Below are 22,030 nucleotides of genomic sequence, written 5' to 3'. Positions count from 1 at the left end.
CTAGCCTATCCTTCTAATATAAATACTAAAAGACATGCATTGAGGCAGTGGGAAGACAACAGAATTGTCTCCTGGAAAAACTTCAGTGCCTTTGCCACTGTTCTGCACATGCACAGTCTCAGATCTTTGGAGTTGTCTTCTTATGGAACAACTTAGACCCAGCAGGATACTGCATCCAGAGCTCCCTGTAGGCACTGATTTAATTTTTTTTTGTTTGTTGGTTTGGTTTGGGTTTTTTGCTAAAAATGACCTGGTGGTCAGATTGTCAAAACTATTCCAAATTAATTCCTTCTAATAAAACCCAACATTTGAGTGGGGAAAAAAATAAAAAGGTATGTTTACAATCTCCCTGCATAAGCAAGAGTGAGAATCACAGCCTGAGATTCACAGAGATTGACAGGACCATTTTTTTGGGGGGGGGATGAGCCATAGATGTTTTCCACTTAAAAATACAGTAGTAAAGACTTGAGGTATAACTTCAACAATCATCTTTTGCAGGGAAGTTGGTCACTTCATTCCTGTGTGATCTACTCTAGGTGATCCTGCTCTCAGGGGGTTGGACTTGGGTGATCTCTTGAGGTCCCTTCCTAACATTCTGTGATTCGTTGGCCTTTGTTAAGGGCTTCCCCTGGCTTTAGTTGTATGCAGTGACAGTTGTCTGGGCCTGAAGTTGTTTTGGGTGCAAAGATTGTTGTTGTTTCTGGAAATGGCAGCTTTTACTTCCTTGCTGCAGAGAGAGAAGGAGGGTTTTTTCAGTGTCAAGCATGTAGCAGCCCTCAGACAACCAAGAGGGGGTGGGTTGAGTGGTAGTTTACCTCCAGGGCAGTAGGGATAAACTGCTGTTATTCCATAGAGATGTGATCGCTGCTCTGGGAGATACTCATCAGTGAAGGCACCAGTTTCTTTATCAACAGCTATCACACCATCCCTGGTGATAAAAGGGGGCAAAGTCTGTTACTCATCTTTGAAACCTTGGGGAGGGGTGGGGGTTACCCTGCCCCCCACCTACGTGCATTTAACAGGCAGCTATAAAGATCTGTCTGAACACCTGCAGAACAAGTGGAAAGAAATTTGCCCCATAAAATTCACATCCAGCTCCCACAGTGCATTTCTCTTTGGTGATGCAGTCACCCAGCCAGCCTTCCAAGGAGAGATTAGCTCCCTGAGAGCCTTCTCTGAGCGTGGCAAGCTCTTTTAAGTGTTTGTTGTCATCTGTGGAGATCTGACTGAAGTTGAGAGCTTCCAGCTGGAGCAGGAATAGAGGCAAATTCCTGATGAGGGCCGTGGGGGAGAGGGAACGACTGAGGACAGAATCTTGCCTTTGCCTTCATCTAGATTCAGAAACTTGGGCCAAGTTGAACTCTCAAACCCCAACTACTCTTTCTGTCCCTCCCAGGAAGCTGGGGTTGTTCCTAAACAACTGCTCTGCACCAAGATTTACAAGCCAGCTGAATGTGGCACTGCAGGAGAGCAATCTGGTGAGGTGCCAGACTAGGGACAGTGTTTGTTCGTCCCCCTCTGGCTCAAAGCCCCTCTGAGCTGGCAGGACTCAGGCAGGGAGTGGCAGAGGCTGGCTCCTGGCCACAGGAAGGAGCAGATGTTCCTCTCTTACCTTCTCCAGTCTGTGTGGTAGAAGTGATTGGCGTAGCTGATGATGCTGAAGGGGTAGTTGAGGTTGTTCTGGATGATGCGCCGGCCTGTGCCGTCGGGGAATGTGCATTCCAGGTGCTTTGTACCTTTTCAAATACAAAACAATTACTAGGTCACCAAAAACCCCACTAAATGCTGAATTTAGCTTGAGGAGGTAGAAGCAACTCATGTTGTGAACTCCCCAGCCCCATCACACCAAGTCTCTTGGGGCAGGATGGTGGAAAGGGGGCAAGAAGCCCACAGGTAGCAATGGGCTAGAGACAGAATCATAGAATCATGGATTCACTGAGGTTTGAAAAGACCTTTTAAGATCATTGAGTCCAACTAGTAGCCCAGCACTGCCAAGGCCACCACTAAACCATGTCCCCCAGTATCATATCTACACAGCTTTTCAATCCCTCCAGAGGTAGGGACTCTGCCACTGTCTGGGGCAACCTGGTCCAGGACTTAACAATCCCTTTGGGAAGAAATTGTTCTTAATGTTCAACCTAGACCTCCCCTGCTGTAACTTGAGGTCCTTTCCACTTGTCACCAAGTTACAGAATGGTAGGAATTGAAAGGGATCTCTGAATATCATCTAGTTCAGCTGCTTGTTCCTTGGGAGAAAAGACCAACCCCCAGCTGGCTCCAACCTCTTTTCAGGGAGTTGTAGAGAGCCAGAAGGTCTCCCCTCAAGCCCCTCTTCTCCAAACTAACCAATCCCAGTTCCCTCAGCTGCTCCTCACCAGATCTGTTCTCCAGACCTTACACCAGCTTCATTGCCCTTCTCTGGCCCCACTCCAGCACCTCAATGTTTTCCTTGGAGCAGAGAGCTGTTCCTTTCCCCTCGAGGTTTAGCATGGTATAGTGAAGTTACCTGCATCTGCCCAACAGAGCAGCTTGGAGAAGGGGTCAAAGGTCAGGCCGTTGGGCAAGCCAATGTCCCTATTCACCAGGACCCTCCTGTTGGCTCCACTGACAGTGGAAGTTTCAATTTTGGGTGCCTCACGATTCCAGTCTGTCCAGTAAAGGTTGCTTGGGAAAGAATTACATAATGAACAAACAGGACACATGCCAGTAAAGGAGTGGTAGGACCTTATCAACTTTCTCTTCATCACTGGGTCATGTCAGGGGAGAGGCCTGCTTTTCCCCCCTCACAATGTCTGAAAAAAATCTTCACTTGATTTGAAAAAAAGCCCACAACTCTTTAAAAGAAGCCCAGAAATGATATCAAACATGTTTACAACCCAAACTATAGCTCCTAGATGAGGGTGAGTCATGGAAGCAGCACATTTTGTATCTCAATAACACCCTGGAGGTAATAGCTTGTCTTCTCGAATTCCAGGTTTGCTTTAAAGCTGCTGAAAACCATGTCCATCCTGACACCCAAACAGCACCTTTGGCTAAATCCTCAATTCTTAAATCAAAGAGGAGATAGGGAATAAAGCCAAGCCCTCCTACAGGGTGTGCAACCTAGGATAGCTGCTCCCAAGGTTAGGATGGGGCCTTGACACAACCACACGGCTTGACCCTCTTCTGAGGGTCCCACCCAGCTGGAAGCAAATAGCCTCTCTTGGGTTTTTTTTCCCCCCCAAAAACCATGGTTTCTGATGCAAATCCAGTTGTCCAGATCTGCTGGACCAGTGGGTAGTGGTCCAGGTAGCTCCCAGCCCCTTGCAAATCCCTCTGGAAATGCTGCTGCTCACCCTCGGACGGGATCCACCGCAATGGCCCGAGGGTTGACAAGCTCGGTGTCGAAGAGGACCTGCCGCTGGGAGCCATCCAGCCGGGCCCGCTCGATCTTATCCAGGCCACTGTCAGTCCAGAAGATGGCTCGGCGCAGGTGGTCCACTGCTAGCCCCTCGGGGCTGATGAGCCCTGACAGAAGGATGGACGTGGTCAGTGGCTGGGGTCATGCTGCTCTTGGACCCATCTGACCCACAGCCAAGGGATTGAGCACCCTAAAGCATGAGAGTCCCAGAGCTGTGTTGAGCACAGGACCTGCTAAGATGGCTTGGGGCAGATGTCACTGGTGACAGGAGCTCACCTGAGTTGACTACGGTCTCTGGCTCAGCGCCCGGCTCCAGACTCGCCCGGCTTATGGTCCGGCCAGCCACGTCGGTCCAATAGATTGTCCTCTCCCGACAGTCGTAATCGATCCCTACCACAATGGAGCCCTGCCAGGGTTGGGAGAGAGACACAGGGTGAAATCCTGCCTGGGCCATGGCCAGGAGGTTCAGGGAGCACTCTTATCCCACCAACAGGCACTGGGAGCTGCCTGGGGCACTCTGCAAGATGCAGGAACTGGGAATGATCCTCAAATCCCTTCTCCCTGGCAGAAGCCAACACTGATGGGCTCCTACTGCACAGCCCTGGCTGAACCTTGCAGCAGAGGTTTTTGGGTCAGCAGTTGCAACAGCCCACCCATGTCCAGATGGGTTTGAAACCTGGCTCGAGGAGAAACTGCTCCAACAGTGAAACCAGCTCAAGGAAAGACCTTCAGGATGGGAAAAGGGAATCATGGAATCACAGAATGGTTTGGGTCGGAAGGGATCTTTAAAGGTCATCTAGTCCACCCCCTCTGCAGTCAGCAGGGACATCTGCAACTAGAGCAGGTTGCTCTAGAATGGTTCCAGAGATGGGACACCTGCCATCTCTCTGTGCAATCTGGGCCAGGCCCTCACCACCCTCAGTGTCACACATTTCTCCCTTCTCTCTAGTATGAATCCCTCTTTCAGTTTAAAAAGCTTGGCAAGCTCTCTCAGTTCCCTGGGGCACAGGGAGGGTCATAGCCCAGCTTCCAGCATTCCTCCTCGTCAGTCTGGCTTGGCTGGAGATGCACGTGGCCACACTCCAAGAGGACTCCAAGGAAGGGAAAAGCAAGTTTGCAGTAGAGACACGAAGCTGGCAGCCAGGGTCTGTGAGCACCCGTCGTCCTTCACAGCCCCAAGTCTGTGACCTGAACAGCTGAAGGAAGAGCTGAGAACTCTCCCTCTCAGAGCCAAGGCAGCCAGCACAGCCAATGTCCCAACAAACCACCACCAGCCTTCGAGAGGTGACTCCTCAAATCACAGCTTGGACAGGTGGTCCAGGGAACTGGTTTCCAGGACTATTTGAAAGGAGGCTGTAGCAAGGTGTGAGTTGGTCTCTTCTCCCAAGGAGCAAGTGATAGGACAAGAGGAACTGGCCTCAAGTTGCACTGGAGGAGGTTTAGGCTGGGCATTAGGAACAATTTCTTCTCCAAAAGGGTTGTCAAGCCCTGGAACAGGCTGCCCAGGGCAGTGTTGGAATCCCCATTCCTGGAGGGGGTTAAAAGCTGTGTAGATATGGTGCTGAGGGACATGGTTTAGTGGTGACCTGGCAGTGCTGGGTTAATGGTCAGACTTGATTCTCTCAAAGGTCTCTTCCAACCAAAACGATTCTGTGATTCTATCCAGAACACGTCAGCCAGTCCCTAACCTTCTCCAGTGGTCCCACACCCCAACCCCAGTGCTGTAGCTACTGTACATGGAGGGAGAGCAGGGTCTTGGCCGCCTCCTTCTGCAGCCGTGTGCCGTTGAGCGGGAGGTATCCGATTTGCTGTCCCTGCGCGTAGAGCAGAAAGGTCCCCGCGGCTGGGGGGGACACATCAGGCCGGGGTGAGGGCCGGACGCTGGGCGGTGCGATGCTGGGGAGACCTGGGACGTAAATTAGGTGGGAACAAGGAGAAAGATGGCTCAAGGAGCATCAGCTTCTCCTCTCCGTGCCTGAGCAGGAGTGGGGCATAGCACCCACAGGGGGTCACACTTGGGGTGCTTACATGGTGGGGTGCTGCCTGGCTCCGAGCGCGTGCCCTGGATCTCCCGGCCACTCTCATCCACGCACCAGCAGTAGCCGCTGTCCCCGTGGCACTGGAGCGGGGTGAAGTGTCCCTCCCTGTCGCACTGTGGCACGTACTGGTCGCTGCGGGGGCTGCCACCGTAGTGCTCCAGCAGGCTCTGCCGCCAGCGCTCGCACATGGTTGGGGCACGCTCCGTGGGCTCTGGCATCAGGACGGTGACACGTCACCACCCCACCGCGATGCACCCCGTCAAGCAAGGCTGGGCAACACAGACCTTTGCCAGAGCCCCACGTCCCCCAGTCCTTGCTGGGCACCCCACCATTCTGGAGGGACACTGTGGGGTTGGGGTGCTCCAGGGAGGAGATGGGGCACTGACCTGGGCTCCCGCAGCGAGGGGGGGTGCTGCCTGGGGCTGTCCGCGTGCCGGCGATCTCCTGTCCCGCGGCGTCCACGCACCAGCAGTACCCAGTGCTGCTGTGGCACTGCAGGGGTCGGTATCGTCCCTCCTCATCACACTGGGGCATGTGCCCCTCACCCACAGGTGAGGGACCTGGTGGCACTGCCCGTGGGTACAGCCGCTCGTGCTCGCAGGGGGTCAGCTGCTGAATGGCCTCTGCTGGCAGCAAACATCCCCCCCCCAACGCTCAGTGGGTGCCACACAGCTCTCCTGGACCTGCTTGGCACCTGCTTCACCCATAGCTGCAGGTGCTGGGTGATGCTCTGCCAGCACTGTTTGACCTTCCCACCAGGGCTGCCCCTCTCCAGCCCATTTCACACCCTGTGGCTGTCCTCAGGATGACAGAAGAGGTGTTCTGATGGCCACAACCACTATAACCCCATGGACCATGGGGGCCGAAAGACCCAGAAGACTCTCTGAGGGGCCTAACCACCTGTTCAGCAGCATCCTGTACCCAGACTATGACAGTGAAGCTGCAGACAGGTTGGCTGGGAAGAGAGTCTCCCCTGCTCCGCACAGCCCCACTGCCCACAATCTGTTGGTACCTGGGGCCAAAGTGCTGCAGCCATAATAGGATGGGACAGGAAGGGATCTGCCTGCTCCAGCACCTTCTCAGCACCTTCTACCACCCATCACAACCTGTGCAGCCAGCCAGGGCATCTCCTGGCTGCCCACCAACGCCATCAGGATGCTGGAGCGCCACGTGGTGGCACTGACCTGGGCTCCCACAGCGAGGGGGGGTGCTGCCTGGGGCTGTCCGCGTGCCGGCGATCTCCTGTCCCGCGGCGTCCACGCACCAGCAGTACCCAGTGCTGCTGTGGCACTGCAGGGGTCGGTATCGTCCCTCCTCATCACATTGGGGCATGTGCCCCTCACCCACAGGCGAGGGGCCTGGTGGCACCTCCCGTGGGTACAGCTGCTCGTGCTGGCAGGGGGTCAGGCGCGGTGTGTTCCCTTCTGCCATTGGGAAAGCCAAAGCGAGAGCAGAGTGAGGGTGGGGGAAGCCACCCCAGAGAATGCTGATGTGGCGGTGAGCTGGGCAGCCTTACCCTGCATGCACTGGAAGCCATCACCCTCGTATCCAGGTCGGCACTGGCAGGAGAAAGAGCCTGGCGTGTTGTAGCAGGTGGCAGCCGGGTGACATGGGTTTTCAGCACACTCATCCACGTCTGTGCACGGAGAAGAGCGGGGATCAGAGAGTCACAGAAGCTAGGATTACAGCCAGGATGGATCAGTCCAAGCAGCACCTGCTTGGGATTTATTTCTGACTCCACATGTTGCTTCCCAGACTCCAAATCCAAGCCAGGAAAGCAGCAGCAGAAATGGGTGTCTGCAGGCCACAGCTTTGGAGCTGCCTCACAAAGCAGCAGCTTGAACCTGTGCTTGTGGTAATCATGGAATCATAGAATTGTTTGGGTGGGAAAAGACCTCCAAGATCATCAAGCCCAACCATCAACCTAAGACCATCACAGCCACAAAACCATTTTTTGAACAAAAACATGTGACTCCACCACCTCCCTGGGCAGCCTGTTCCAATGCACGACCACTCTTGCAGGAAAGAAATTCTTCTTAATATCCAACCTAAACTTCTTCTGGCACAATTCAGGCCATTTCTTCTTGTCCTATCATCCGATACCAGAGAGAAGAGACCAACCCCACCTCACTGCAACTCCCTTTCAGAGAGTTGTAGAGAGCAATGAGGTCTCCTCTCAGCCTCCTTTTCTCCCGACTAAACAGCCCCAGTTCCCTCAGCTGCTCCTCACCAGATCTGTTCTCCAGACCCTTCACCAGCTTCGTGGCCCTTCTCTGGACGTGCTCCAGCATCTCAATCTCCTTCTTGGAGTGATGGGCCCAAAACTGAACCCACTATTCAAAGTGCAGCCTGGGTCTTCAAATTTACGCTTGGGTCAACCACATCCACCCAGCCTTTTAGCCACCTGCCCCAGCAAAATCCAGGCTCAAGACCTCAAACAGCCATGGGTTTCCCAACCTTCCACTTCACTTCCTCAAGTTCATTTGCAGAGCTGAGGAACAAGCACCAGGCTTTTGTCTGGAAGAGAACTCCAGAAGAGGAAAAGACAGAAAAAAGCATCACTTGCAAGAGAAGGTTTGCTTGGATCAGCCTCTAGTAGGAACCTGCTTAATTCAGCAGCATTTGCATGAATGGAGAATCATAGAATATCTTTGGTTGGACAAGACCTTTAAGATTCATAGAATGATTTGGGGTGGAAGACACCTTAAAGGTCATCTAGTTCCAACTGCCCTGACATGGGCAGGGACACCTTCCTTTAGCCAAAGCTGCTCAAGGTCCAGCCTGGCCTTGAACACCTCTAGGGACATCCACAACCTCCCTGGGCAACCTGTTTCAGTGTCTCACTACCTTCACTGTAAAGAATTTCTTCCTAGCATCCAGCCTAAACCTGCCCTCTTCCAGCTTCAATCCATTCCCTCTCATCCTATCACTACAAGCCCCTGTAAAAAGTCCCTCCCCAGATTTCTTGTAGGCCCCCTTGAGGTACTGGAAGGATGCTCTAAGATCTCCCTGGAGCCTTCTCTTCTCCAGGCTGAACAGTCCCAGATATCTCAGCCTTTCCCCATAGGAGAGGTGCTCCAGACATCTGATCATCTTTGTGGCCCTCCTTTGGACCCGCTCCAGCACTTCACTGAGTCCATCAAGATCATCAAGTCCAACTATTAACCCAGAACTGCCAAGTTCACCACTAAACCATGTCCCTCAGCATCACACCTACACAGCTTTTAACCCCCTCCAGGGACAGTGACTCCACCTCTGCCCTGGGCAGCCTATTCTATGGCTTGACAACCCTTTTGGGGAAGAAATTGTTCCTAATGTCCAAGTAAAATCTCCCCTGGTGATACTTGAGGCCATTTCCTCTTGTCCTATTCCTTGGGAGAAGCGACCAACCTCCACCTCAGCTGTAGAGAGCCAGAAGGTGTGCCCCCAGCCTCCATCTCCCCAGGCTGAACAACCCCAGCTCACACAGTGACCATGAAGTGCTGTCCCCCCCAGCCCCGTACCGGTGCAGTCGATGCCATCACCAGTGTAGCCGGGCAGGCACTCGCAGGCGGCGTGGCCCCCGGCGTGGGGCAGGCAGCGTGCCCGGTCCCTCGGCGCACAGGGATGTCTCCCATCCTCACAGGGGTCGCTCGCTGCAGGGACAGAGGGTGAAAGTGTGGCCAGGGTGATCCCTGTAGGGCACAGGGGGATGGGGACCCCGACTGTGGGGCTGGTACTTACGCACACATGCCTGCCCGTCCTCCGCCGGCCGGTACCCGCTGCGGCACTCGCACCGGTAGCTGCCCGGCATGTTCAGGCAGATGGTGAAGGCACCGCACTGGCTCAGACCTTCTGTGCACTCATCCACATCTGGAGGAATGGGGAAACACTGGGCATCCTGGTGATAGTGGGACACTCCCACTTTGGAGGTCTGACAGCTCCTGACCTAGGTGGGACATCCTGCCCCAAGCTGCCTGTCCCATGTCTGCTGCTTGCTCCATCCCCACCATGTTCCTGGAGCAGTTCCTCAGCAGCATGACTCAGGTTCTCACCTGTGACTGACTCAAACTCTAGGTGCAGCTCTGGAAGACCGTGGATGCTGCCATGCTGTGGCACATCACAGAACCATAGAATCATAGAATTTTTTTTGTTGGACAAGACCTCTAAGATCATCAAGTCCAACTATTGACCCAACACTAACACGGCCATCAAACCACTTGCTGAAGTGTCCACGCATTTCTTGACTATCTCCAAGGATGGTGATATTCCAACATCCCAAACTGCTGTGACCACTATGGTAAGGGACAGGGTGCACCAAGCCACAGCCCCAGCTCACCTTGGCATCCTCGTCCCTCTCCGCGGTACCCAGCGGCACACTCACAGGTGTACTCCATCCCTGAGCCAGGTTGGCACCGTGCCGTCACCTCACACATGTGTGTGCCATCGTGGCATGGGTTCACTGTAGGGTTCTCAGAGTCTTCTACAGGCAAGAGTGGGGGTTAGTGTAGGAAAAAGCCTAAGAGATGCATGGAACAACCATTCCCTCTTATATCTGACATTGGAATCACTGTGGCGTGACAGCACCATCATCTCCTGCAGGGACCCATGGCTGTGCCACCCAGTGCCACCCCATTGCAGCTTCCTCATACCAAGAGCACTTCAGCTCAAGCTGCTTGGAAACACAAATGCCCTCTTCTGTCTGTTTTTGAGCAAAGTGAGCACATTTTGGCTTTGGGAGCAGGCAGGAAACAGCTGCATCGGCCGGTTGGGGCTGGCACCCTAAGGTGGGCACCGTGAGTGGGGCAGTGTGTGGCGGGTGGGTGAGTGGCGGAGCTCACCTTGTGCTGAGCCGATGCGGGCAGCGAGGGCGTAGCGCAGGACGTGCTCGTGGCCATCGTAGAGGGCAAAAGCTCGTGCCACGCTCAGCTGCTGCCGGGCGGGCAGGCGGGAGTGCGGGCAGCTGGAGAAGGTGATGTTCTGGTGCAGGCGGTAGGACAAGCTCTGGTTGGCTGTCCCAGCAACCAAGACATACTCCCGGTGAGCAGAGGACATCACAGCTGCCAGAGGGCAAGAGAAAATCGAAAGGGATGGAAGAGAAGTGGCTTCAGCATTGATGTCCCTTGGATGTTGGGAATCGCGGTGGGGTGGTGATTTCACAGAAGCACAGAATGGGTTGGGTTGGAAGGGACCTTTAGAGACCATCTACTCAAATCCCATTGCAGTCAGCAGGGACACCTGCAACTAGAGGAGGTTGCTCCAAACAACTTCACTTGGAATGGTTCCAGGGATGGGACATCTACCACCTCTCTGGGCAACCTGAGACAGGGTCTCACCACCTTCAGCATCAAAAATGTCTCCCTTCTCTCCAGTCTGAATCTCCCTCTTTTAGTTCAGACCATCACCCCTTGTCCTGCCACAACAAGCCCTGATCAAAAGTCTGTCCCCAGCTTTCTGACCAGCCCCTTTAAGCACTGAAAGGCCACCAGAAGGTCTCCTTGGAGCCTTCTCTTCTCCAGGCTGAACAACTCCAATTCTCTCAGCCTGACCTCACAGCAGAGGGCTTCCATCCCTCCCATCATTGCTGTGACCTCCTCTGTCCCTGTTCCAACAGGTCTGTGTCTTTCCTGTGCTGAGGACTCCAGAGCTGGCCCCAGCACTGCAGATGGGGACACAGCAAAGCAGAGCAGAGGGGCAGAATCCCCTACCTCCACCTGCTGCCCACACTGCTGGGGATCAGCCCAGGACATGGTTGGCTCTAGGGTGTGAGGGAGTTTTGGGGCTGCCCCAAGCATGACATACAAGAATGGTGTGTAAGAAACCCAACCAGGACTGACAACAGGCTCCTACCTGAGCTGGAGTAGTGGTAGAGCTCCTTGTAGGGAGTGATGTGGATAGTGACATTCTCTGGGATAAACGGCACCTGGCCCTGGATGTGTGTCCTCAGGGTTAAGTAGTTGTCTGGCCCCAGGCCCTCGGCTGTCTGGGTGACATAGACTGTCTCCTGCCCTGGGTAGAAGGTCACCTCCAGACTCTGGGTGAATTCAGCACCTGGGCAGCAAAAAGGATCAGGCATTTGTAGGATTTTTAGGGGCACCTCCCCAAAGCATCATTCCCTGCTTCTCTGGCACCCCCACGAGGACTCACAGCAGGGAGGTGACAACCAGCTGAACCCAAGGAGATGACCAGAGAAGTCATGGGATGCCCAAAACACCCACCAATAGCCTTCATCACCTACCCCAAGTCACATCACCCCACCAGGAGCCAGGTCTCTCAGAGCAGTGGGGTTTGGTTGCACATCCCAGCTTCCCACTCACCGGTGATGCTGAAGCCATTCTCAGAGCCAGGTTCCTCCAGGGCAAAGAGCCAGGCAAAGAGCCCACCGATGGGCAGGAGGGGCAGGAGGGCCCGGGCAGCAGGCTGGGGCACCCTGCTGATGGCGGTGTAGGTTCGCCCATCGCTGCCCACGATGTAGGCATGAAGGTCCACGTCCTGGAAGCGGACGGACGCCCGTCCCACCGTCAGGCTCCCGCTCACCTTCCCGTTGAGGCGATGCACAGCTCCTGGGCAGGGAGATGGGCACCCCTGGCAGTGGCCACCCAGCTACAGGGTGCCCATCTCTGCCTCCTGCCCCACGTACCTTCGGGCAGGCACTGCCGCCCATTGCCGTAGTAGGTGGCGCGGCAGTGACAGCAGACGCCGGTGGCGTAGTCGGTGCAGAAGGCATGTGGGGAGCAACGCCTGTGGTACTGGGCACAGGTCTCCTTGCTGGTCGCACTGTAGGTGAACACTGGGGACAAAAGGAAAGGGCTGGGGACACAGTGACAAAGCTATCCCTGATGCTGTGTCTCCTTGGCCCAAAAATACCATCAGGAGATGGGACAGCTGGCAATGGTGGCTCCCAAGAAAGTCACCCGGGATGCATGAGGGTTTGGAACCTGTTGTGTGATTTCAGGCAAAGCTGACAGAGGGCAGGAGATCGAGTTCCTGCATATTTTTGGGAGACAGCCAGCTGGGGACAAGCTTTGCTCCCCTGGGCATATGCCATAGCACCTCAACAGCTGGCTTGGTGCTACAGGAGATGACAGGGCCAGTCCTGGCTCCATTTAGGATCATGGAATGGTTACAGTTTGGAAGAGACCTTTAAGATCATTGAATCAAACTGCTAACTCATCACTGCCAGGTCACCACTAAACCATGTCCTGTAGCACCACATCTGTGAGGCTTTTCAAACTCTCCAAGGATGGGGACTTCACCACTTCCCTGGGCAGCCTGTTCTAGGGCTTGATAACTCTTTTAGGGAAGAAATTTCTCCTAATGTCCAACCTAAACCTCCCCTGCTGCAGCTTGAGGCTGTTTCCTCTCATCTTATCACTTGTTAGAGGGAAAAGAGACTTACCCCCACCTGACTCCAATCTCCTGTCAGGGAGTTGTTAGAGTAAGGGCTCCTCCCCTCCTGTTCTGCAGGCTGAACAACCCCAGTTCCCTCAGCCACTCCTCACCAGACCTGTTCTCCAGAGCCTTCACCAGTTTCATTGCCCTTCTCTGGACCTGCTTCAGCACCTCAATGTCCTTCTTGGAGTGAGAGGCCCAGAACTTAACCCAGTACACAAAGTGCAGCCTCACCAAAGTGCAGTACTGAGTACAGGGGGACAATCCCTGCCTTACTCCTGCTGGCCACACTACTGCTGATCCACACCAGGATGGTGTTGGCCTTTTTGGCCACCTGGGCACACACTGGCTCATCTTCAGCCAGCTGTCAACCAACACCCACAGGTCATGGTCCCTGAGCTACCCATCCCCCGAGCTTCCCTCCCTGCAAGGTGGAGCATAGCACCAGCAAGCCCAGCAGGCAGGGACACAGGCTGCAGCAGCCCCTTGGGAGCAGGACTTGGCTTGGAGGAGGTGGAAGAGCAGCAGCCTTGCAGGAGTGATGCCAGCCCATGCTAAGCTCCAGCTGCTCAGGAAGAGATGAGCTTGCAGCACAGGGGCATCCTTTAGGGAGCCACCCACCACGAGATGTCTCCGTTTGGTCACTGGAGGGTCTGTGGTCACTCACCATCGGGGTTAAAATGCTCATCTTCCTCCACACCAACACCATGATGCCCAGAGCTGTAGGAGGAGGGGTTGGCGGAGTAGCTCTGCCGGGTGCCACCATCCCCATGCAGGCGCAGGCGGTGGGTCGGCTCCTGCCCAAGGGGCACAGGCAGCCCCCTGGGGACAATGCCCAGCAGTGCTGGGGTGCGGTGTCCGTGGCTGGGATGTGGTGAGGTGGCCTCGGAGCCGTGCCGTGCCAGGAGCTCGGTGGAAGCATGGTCAGCATGGCTGTAGAGCGCATGGGCATAGTCGGGGCTGCCAGGGGCGTGATGCCCAGGGCTGGATCTCCTGCCACCTCCTGGCTCCACATGCTCCAGGTGCTCCACACTGCCCGCATGGAAGACCCACACACCGGGCACCCCTGTGTTGCTCTCCCTGTGGGACAGCAGCACACGTTCATGTCCATCACTGACCCCAAAGGTACCACAGAATGGGCTGGGCTGGAAAGGACCTTTCAAGGTCCTTTAGTCCAACCCCCTGCAGTCAGCAGGGACATCTGCAACTGGAGCAGGTTGCTCAGAGCCCCAGACAACCTGGTTCCAGGGATGGGGAATCCACCACCTCTCTTGGCAACTTGGGACAGGGTGTCACCACCTTCAGCATCAAAAATGTCTCCCTTCTCTCCAGTCTGAATCTCCCTCTTTTAGTTCAAACCCTTACCCCTCATCCTGTCACAACAGGTCCTGCTCAAAGGTCTGTCCCCAGCTTTCTGACCAGCCCCTTTAAGCACTGAAAGGCCACCAGAAGGTCTCCTTGGAGCCTTCACTTCTCCAGGCTGAACAACTCCAATTCTCTCAGCCTGACCTCACAGCAGAGGGCTTCCATCCCTCCCATCATTGCTGTGGCCTCCTCTGTCCCTGCTCCAACAGGTCTATGTCTCTCCTGTGCTGAGGACTCCAGAGCCGGCCCAAGCACTGCAGGTGAGCTCAGGTCCCACAGTCCAGCCCATCACCTTCAGCTCACTCCTCTCCTTCTTCCAGCCTTTAAAACACTCCAGGGGCTGAAAGAAGGTGACCCTGCCCTCCATGCCTGCTCCACACAGCCCCGCAGTACCACTCACCTCTCCAGACGCCTCAGAGCCTGCTCGCTGCTGGCCAGGCTGTGGAAGAGCCCATCCCTCTTTGGGTCATCGCCATCCCCCCAGCTGAAGCCCACTCTGGCTGGCAGCTCCAGCTGGACATTGTAGGACTCCTTGGGCCGTGTCCCCAGGAACTGGAGGCCACCGTCAGGGTAGAGGAAGATGACATAGGTGTCCTCATCATTGTAGGCTATGACTGCCTGGAAGGTGTTGAGCTGTCAAGGGGAGAGCAGGACAGACAGAGGTCATGAAGGGGCACTGAGCAACCTGATTGAGTTGCAGATGTCCCTGCTCAGTGCAGGGGCAGTTGGACTAGAAGACCTTTGAAGGTCCCTTCTAACCCAAACCATTCTATAACCCCAGAGGAGGACTAAGACAGGGAATGGGTTTGGGGATTGATGGCCACCTCCCCACACACCCTCCATCAGTCTGCAGACACCTCCCAGGAAAGAGCCGGAGCAGGGTCTGCCTGTGCATGGCCACATCCTGGAGTGATGTGCTGGGAAGATGCTCGGCATAGAATCCTAGAATCATTCTGGTTGGAAAAGACCTTTAAGATCATTGTGTCCATCCTCTAACTCTGTCAAGGCTGGTGCTAAACCATGTCCCTCAGCACCACATCTCTGCATCTTTTATACACCTCCAGGGATGGGGATTCAACCACCTCCCTGGGCAGCCTGTTCCACTCTTTGAAAACCCTGTCAGTGAAGAAGTTTCTTCTCATGTACAGCCTCAACATGCCCTGGTGCAACTTGAGGCCATCGTCCCCAGGAGCACAATGCACAGCCAGGACACTCCCACTCAGTGTTAGCAGTGCAGGGGCATCCCTTGGAGCTGCCACACAGGGACGTGATAGCCCTGTACCATGTGCAGGAGCATCCCTAGCCATGTAACCCATATACCAGGCTGTCACGCTGCAGCCTGGGAGCCTCTCACTCCTAGAATCCCAGAATGGTATGGGTTAGAAGGGACCTTAAGTGTCATCTAGTCCGAAGCCCCTGCAGTCAGAAGGACAGAATCACAGAACCATGGAATGGTAGGGATCGGAAGGGACTGATGGAGATCAAGTCCAGCCCCTCCTGCCAGTACAGGATCACCTAGAGCAGGTCACACAGAAGCACATCCAGACAGGTCTTGAAAGTCTCTAGAGAAGGAGAGTCTGTAATCTCACTGGGGAGCCTGTTCCAGGACTCTGTTGCCCTCACAGTAAAGAATTTTCTCCTCAAGTTCAGATGGAACTTCCTGTACTCCAGCTTGTGTCTGTCACCCCTCATCCTATCACAGGGCACCACTGAAAAAGACTGGGCCCTTCTTGTCGACACCCATCTCCCATCCCCATGCATCCCACCCTCATGCACAGAATGACAGAATCACAGCATGTTTTGGGTTGGAAGTGATCTTTAAAGGTCATCTAGTCCAACCCCCCATCAGTCAGCAGGAACATCTGCAACTAGAGCCCCAAATAACCTGACCTGGAATGGTTCCAGGTCGGAACATCTACCATCTCTCTGGGCAACTTGTTCCTGTCCCACTCCTCTTGTCCTGCCCCTGAAACCAACATCCCCCATCCATCCCATCAGTACCAGAGGAAAAACCACACTCCCCCCTCGCTTCCCACCCTGAGAACAATTTCAGCTTGGTTTCCTCAGGAAAAAACATGGATGTGTTCCCGCCTTCCCCACACCCATACATCCCGCTATAGGCACGCTGGCTGCCTGCCCTGCCTGCCCTGCCAGCCTTGGGACCACACCAGTGAGGCTGTGCCAGCCACCACAGCTGGGGGGGGAGGTTGAGGAGGGTGAGCACAACCCTTAAAAGCCACTAGAGAGCCCCTCAGACCCATTGTAGGTCACCCAGAATGTATTGAAACCAAACCCACCCTGAAAAGGTCTCCAAATAAATAAAACCATGCAGCAGCAGCAGCCCTTCCCTCCAAGGAAAAATGATTAAAAAGAGCGGGTAGGAGGGGTGCCACCCCACAGCCCAGCCCTGCCTGTCCCCCCGCCAGTTTTGGGGCATAGAGTCCCTAGGCATCATCTTGCTTCCCAGCAGCCCCAGGAGATATAAAGAGCCTTGTTGTGCTGGTCACACACTTGGGCATTCAGAGACCCCGTGCAAAGGCAGCCAAAAGCTGGGGGGATGGATAAATCACCCCCTCCCCCTTAACCCTGGGGCTGGATTCCTACTCCCCCACACAGCCACATTACAGAAGCAGCTGCAGGACTCATTCTGTCTTCAGGGGGGGTGACGAAGGGGGGAACATGGTGGGTGACATCCATGTGCTGGCATGGTTGGGACACAGGGCAGAAAGAGAGGGAGGGGGGGACAAAGAGCTGCAAAGGGCAAATTCCAACCCAAAGAGCAAGGTCCTGCAGAAGGGGGGTCAGCTCTGGTCTCCCTCCACAGCCCTGGAAAGTGTCACTGCAGGGGCAAGGAACTTGTCCCCAAGGAGCTGAAGAGGACAAGGAGCTGCTGGCAGCACTGCCAGACCTCCCAGTGGTCCAGGGAGCCTCTAATCCCCACTGATCTTGCCCAAGGTTTCTGCTTTTGAGGCTCAAAACTGATGAGCTGTGACTTTCCAAAGTGGGAAAGGTAAAGGTCAACCCTGGTGGCATTTCATATCTGTTTTTTTAAAAAAGGGTTGTTTTGGGTGTTTTTTAGCAGTTTTGGTTAAAGGAGAGGTCAGGGAAGCACAAGTTGCACTTCAGTATGTCTTGAATGAAGCCTCTCCTGGAGCTGCTGCATTCCCAGCACGACCTATTTCATTTTCCAACCTGATCCAGCTTCTCAGAGAGGCAACAAAACCCGTTGGGAAGAGCAGAGGAAGACTGAGTTATTGACGGTTGTGAGGTTGCTGTGAGGCCCCTGATGGCATCTCTTCAGCTGCTTTCCCAAGTTTTAAATGAGAGGAAAAAATGTGCCTTGTTTCCATCCAAACCTCCGTTTCTTCCCCTGCTTGGCTTCTCCATCTCAGCAACCCACTCCTGAAGGGCCCCAGAGCGGGAGGACAGACGGCAGAGACGGTTTCCTGGTGGCCCAAGGAGACCTGGTGGCTGCTGCTGAGCATTGGGTTCAACCCACCCCAGCATGATAAGAGCCTGTCACCCACCACACAGCTCTGGATTGTCATCACCAGAGTGCTCTTCTTGCAGCACTTCAAATTCAGCTCCTTTCAAGAAGCCTGTCCTGCCAGCAGAGCGTCACTGTCACCTCCTCAACACGTCATCACTCCAATGTCATCCTGCCCCAGCAGGGTTTTCAGGGAAAGGCTGTAGGTCCACCCACGCAAGAGCCTTATCAGCCCATGGCTGGAGAGCACAGGTCATCTCCCTGACCCAGTGGACCACCTATGAGTTTGTTTTTCAAACACTAACTCAACCCATGCTGGAAACTCTGAAGCTGGTTGGTCACTGACAGCATTAATCAGCACCTGGGCAGAAGGAAGGACCAGCCTCAAGTCACCAGAAAAACGTTTGGAGCTCAGTGGTGCTTCTTCCAGGTCCCCCCTGGCCCAACTCTGCCCTGAAAGTCCAGAGCCATTTGCACTATAAAGCTTTGCCTGAAAAGCAGGGAAAAGCCCAAACACCTCCAACCAAGGAGCTGAAGATAACCCCTAAACCTCTTCTGCCCATCCACAAAGCTAACTGACCCACTGACACCACAGCTCTGAGCCAAGAGTAGAAGCTCCACATCTCCCCCAATACTCTCCAAGGCTGGACCACCATCCAACTGACCAGAAAGACCCAGTGTTTTGGCTGCCACAGAAGGAAGATTCATCCTCCTGTGGCACATAGGATGAGTGTCCATCCTCAACCCATCAGCCTCACCTTCTCAGAGGGCTTGGTGTCCTGTGAGAGCTCCTGGTAGGCACCCACATCCTCCCAGGTAACAATGAACACGTTGGTGGGCAAGAAGGAGTTGGCAGTACTGGGGAACCCAGCCTGGATGTAGCCTGAAGCCTGGTCCAGCACATCTGGAGAGTCATCTTGCCGGTAGTAGATGTTCCCTCTGTCCCCAGAGGTGTCAAGGTCAGCCAGGAAGGGAGCAATGACAGGGAAGTCTGTGGGGAAATCGTCATCCACGTACTGGGTCTCTCTGGGAAAATCCTGGGTGGAGATGACCCCGTTGGTCCCCACCTGCAGGGAGAGCAGTGCAGGGTGCTCAGGAGGTGCCTCCACCAGCAATGTGTGTACCCTGTGCCCCACCTCTCTCCAGAGGAGTGAGACTGAGAGCCCTGAGACCGCATGGCCCCATCTGGCCTGGGCTAAAAACAAAGACCTCGGGCTTCTCCATCCCCCAGAGAGCTGCAACTCAGGGGCCGTCCCAGCTGCAGCCGCTGCCGGCGGGGCGGGAAACAGCTGCAGAGGAGAAAGCCCTCTTGTTCCTCCGGAGCCAGAGCCACCGGGCAGGAGACAGTGGGAGCGGGGATGAATGGATGGAGGCGAGTGATGGATGGAGACACATACATTGGTGCAGGAGTGGAGGCTGCAGAGACACTTATGGAAGGGCTGGGGTGGGGAGAAAGAGTTAGGGGAGGAGGAGGAGGAAGGGGAGATGGAAAAGGAAAAGGAGGTGGAGGGGAGAAAGAGGGATGGAAGAAGGGGAGAAGGAGAAAGAAAGGATGGCGGAAGAAGGAAGGGGGATAAGGAGGATGAGGAGATGGACGAAAGGAGAAGGATGTCCAGGAAAGGAATGAGGAATAAGACAATGAGCGTGAGGAAGGATGGAAAGATGGAAGGAGAAGATGGAAGGAGGGAGGGGTGGTGGGACAGAAGGATGGAGAGGAGGACTGTGGGAAGCTGAGGAGGCAAGGCGGGAGGGATAGAATGTTGGAGGGGCGGGAAGGAGGGAAGGCGGAGGGGCAGGGGGAGATGATGGAGGGGAGAAAGCGAGGCTAGGGGGAAGGAAGGCTGTGCACGGGAGAAGGAGGAAGGGGCCGGGGCCACTGGGACTCACGTAGAGGCGGCGGGCGGCGCGGCCGTAGAGGCGCAGGGCTCGGCTGAGCGTCACCCCAGGCGAGCTCTCATCGTCGCCGGGCCGGAGCCGGGCACCGCCGCGGGCCGGGCCGTACGGGAACAGCCCCGGGCGGGGCAGCGCGGTCCCCACCGCCAGCACCGCCGCCAGCACTGCCACCGCCACGCGCATCCCGCTGCCAACGGCACGCGGGACCTTCCCCCCACCCAGCCTCAGGACCCCGCCGGGGGCGAACCCGAGCGCAGTTAAACGGAACGGACCCGACGGGACGGCCCCGACCCGCCGCAGGGAACCGGAGCCGGTGGGGCGGGGACGGGCGAGCCGCAGGCGGGGCGGGTCCAGCCGGTCATTGGATCCCCTTGCCCTGGGCCTGACCAATCGCATGTTATCCCAAAATCCACCCCGGACTCAAACATCCCCCCCGCAACACCGCCTCCAGCCCCCATCGATGCCCACGACTCCACGGCTGATGGTGGGACCCCTCTCTCCGTGCCCCGGTGCTCCCCCGGGACCCTGCATCCCCCACTCCGACTACAGCGGTGGCATGCCGAGGGGACGGGGAAGGAAGAAAGGGGACCCCCTCTTCGTGCCTTACTACTGACCAGCACCCTGCATCACCCCGCTCCGGGTACCGCGATGGCATCCCGAAGGGACCGGGGTGAGACGAGAGAAGGGATTTCCTCTCCGTGTCTCGCTGCTCCCCGGGGTACTGCATCCTCTCTCCAAGGGTGGCGCGGTGGCATCCTGGGAGGATCGATGCGGGACACCCACCCCCCCCCCCACCCCCCCCCGACTCCGTGCCTTTTTGCTCCCACGGGACCCTTCAGCCACCGCTCCAGGTACCGCGGTGACATCGCGGGGGGAACGAGGAGAGGAGAGAGGCGACCTTCAGCCTCCGTGCCCCGCTGATCCCCGGGACCCTGCGCACCCCCCGCCGCTCATCCGCCCCCGGAGCCGGGCCTGCAGCCAGCCAGGGTCGGGGCCGGAGCGTGGGCGAGAGGCTCTGGCCACTCCCCCTCGGATCGCGCTCCCTTGGTCCCGGGAGAAAGTCCTTATCCACGTGGAATAGGGGTTGGGAATGTTGCTTGGGTTTGGTCTGGGGTGTTGGAATGAAAGGACACCTCCACCCCACAAATCCAGGCAAGCTGGACCTCCTGAGTGCTCCTGGAATTCCAGGCCGGGAGCAGCTAAAAGATCTGCTGAAAGGTCGTCTCCAATGATTCCATGTTCCTGGACCGTTTCCTGCTCTCCTGGCTCCAGACCAGCTTTCCTATCATATCTATCCCAGAGTACACACATGCCCGAGGAATGCCAGATAACAAGGAGAGAAGTGTCAAACCCCCCAGGGATATAAATCAGGAATACATTCATGGCATTCCCGGTAGGAATCCTCAGAGAAACAGCTGGATGTGGTGACAAGGATTTGTCACTGTGGTCCATGTCTTCTCCATCCTAAAGTGAATCTCAGCCATGACCAGGGATGAGATGGTTTGGAAGTGTGGCTGTCCCAGCGAGCCTGACCTCAGGGGCTGCATCCGGTCAAGCTGCCATTCCCCTCAGCTGGCTCTTGGATGGAGACACTTCTCCTGGCCTTGGAAAACCATTAGGGCTTCAAGCAGAGTTCAGGCCAGCTGGATGCTGTCTGCAGCCTTCGAGGAGTTCCCAGTGCCAAAAAAAAAAATGGCTTTTCTTTGAAGTTCAACCACCTCCAGGGTTCTCCAAGGAAATCAGGCACAGCAAGGGGCCAGCAGCTGCTCTGGTTGGTGAGACTCTATCCAAGATGTCCCTCCTGTGGTGGCATTTTGAGGGTGCTGGAGCCCTGGAGCAGGCTGCCCAGAGATGTTGTGGAGTCTCCTTCCCTGGAAAGATTCTAAACCTGCCTGGACATTGTGATCCTGGACAAGCTGCTATGGGTGACCCTGTTTTAGCAGGGGGGGTTTAGCAGGACTAGGAGGTCATCAGAGGTCCCATCCAACACGACCATGGGATTCTGGGATTGGGTAGCACCCGGGAGGTGGCAATGGTCAGAAAGGACAGGAAAGTGAGAAAACAGCCTGAGGACCCTCTGCATAGTCCCTAAAACGTTAAAAAATAGGGTTTACCCCCCACCCTCTCCACCCCCACCTCCTGGGGTCAGGAATGGAGATGGGGACAAGGATGGGAAAGGGAATGGGCATAGGGACGGGAATGAGAATGCAGTCAGGGATGGGGACAGGGATGAGGATAGGGACCCAATGGGCCAAGGATGGGAAGGGGAATGGATATAGGGATGAGGACAGGGACAAGAATGGGGACAAGGACAAGGATGGAAAAGGTAATTGGTATAGGGACAAGGATGGAGTCAGGGATGGGGATGGGAATAGGGATGAGATGAGGATCAAAACAGGGACGAGAATAAGGATGGGCACTGGGTTTGGGTCAGGGATGAGGACAGGGATGAAAACAAAGATGTGGACATGAATG

The 22,030-nt window shown here is 55.6% G+C and overlaps 1 protein-coding gene across 1 annotated transcript; it reads right to left on the bottom strand.

The window, feature by feature from the left end:
- Nucleotides 1–716: 716 nt before the first annotated feature.
- On the bottom strand, nt 717–19,738 carry NID2 (nidogen 2). Its single transcript, XM_054400683.1, has 22 exons — nt 19,550–19,738; nt 18,421–18,729; nt 14,576–14,808; nt 13,478–13,890; nt 12,059–12,208; nt 11,736–11,981; nt 11,269–11,469; nt 10,260–10,478; nt 9,758–9,901; nt 9,154–9,291; nt 8,943–9,077; nt 6,956–7,075; nt 6,624–6,860; nt 5,826–6,062; nt 5,429–5,650; nt 5,137–5,306; nt 3,677–3,806; nt 3,336–3,507; nt 2,507–2,664; nt 1,613–1,736; nt 816–928; nt 717–727 (listed from the first exon to the last, which is right to left on the bottom strand). Exons 1-22 carry the CDS (start codon nt 19,736–19,738, stop codon nt 717–719), a joined length of 4,071 nt encoding a protein of 1,356 aa, XP_054256658.1.
- Nucleotides 19,739–22,030: the final 2,292 nt, after the last annotated feature.

Source organism: Indicator indicator, chromosome 4 (assembly GCF_027791375.1).
Source record: "Indicator indicator isolate 239-I01 chromosome 4, UM_Iind_1.1, whole genome shotgun sequence".
Lineage (NCBI taxonomy): Eukaryota > Metazoa > Chordata > Aves > Piciformes > Indicatoridae > Indicator > Indicator indicator.
This window is presented reverse-complemented; position numbering and strand designations above follow the sequence as displayed.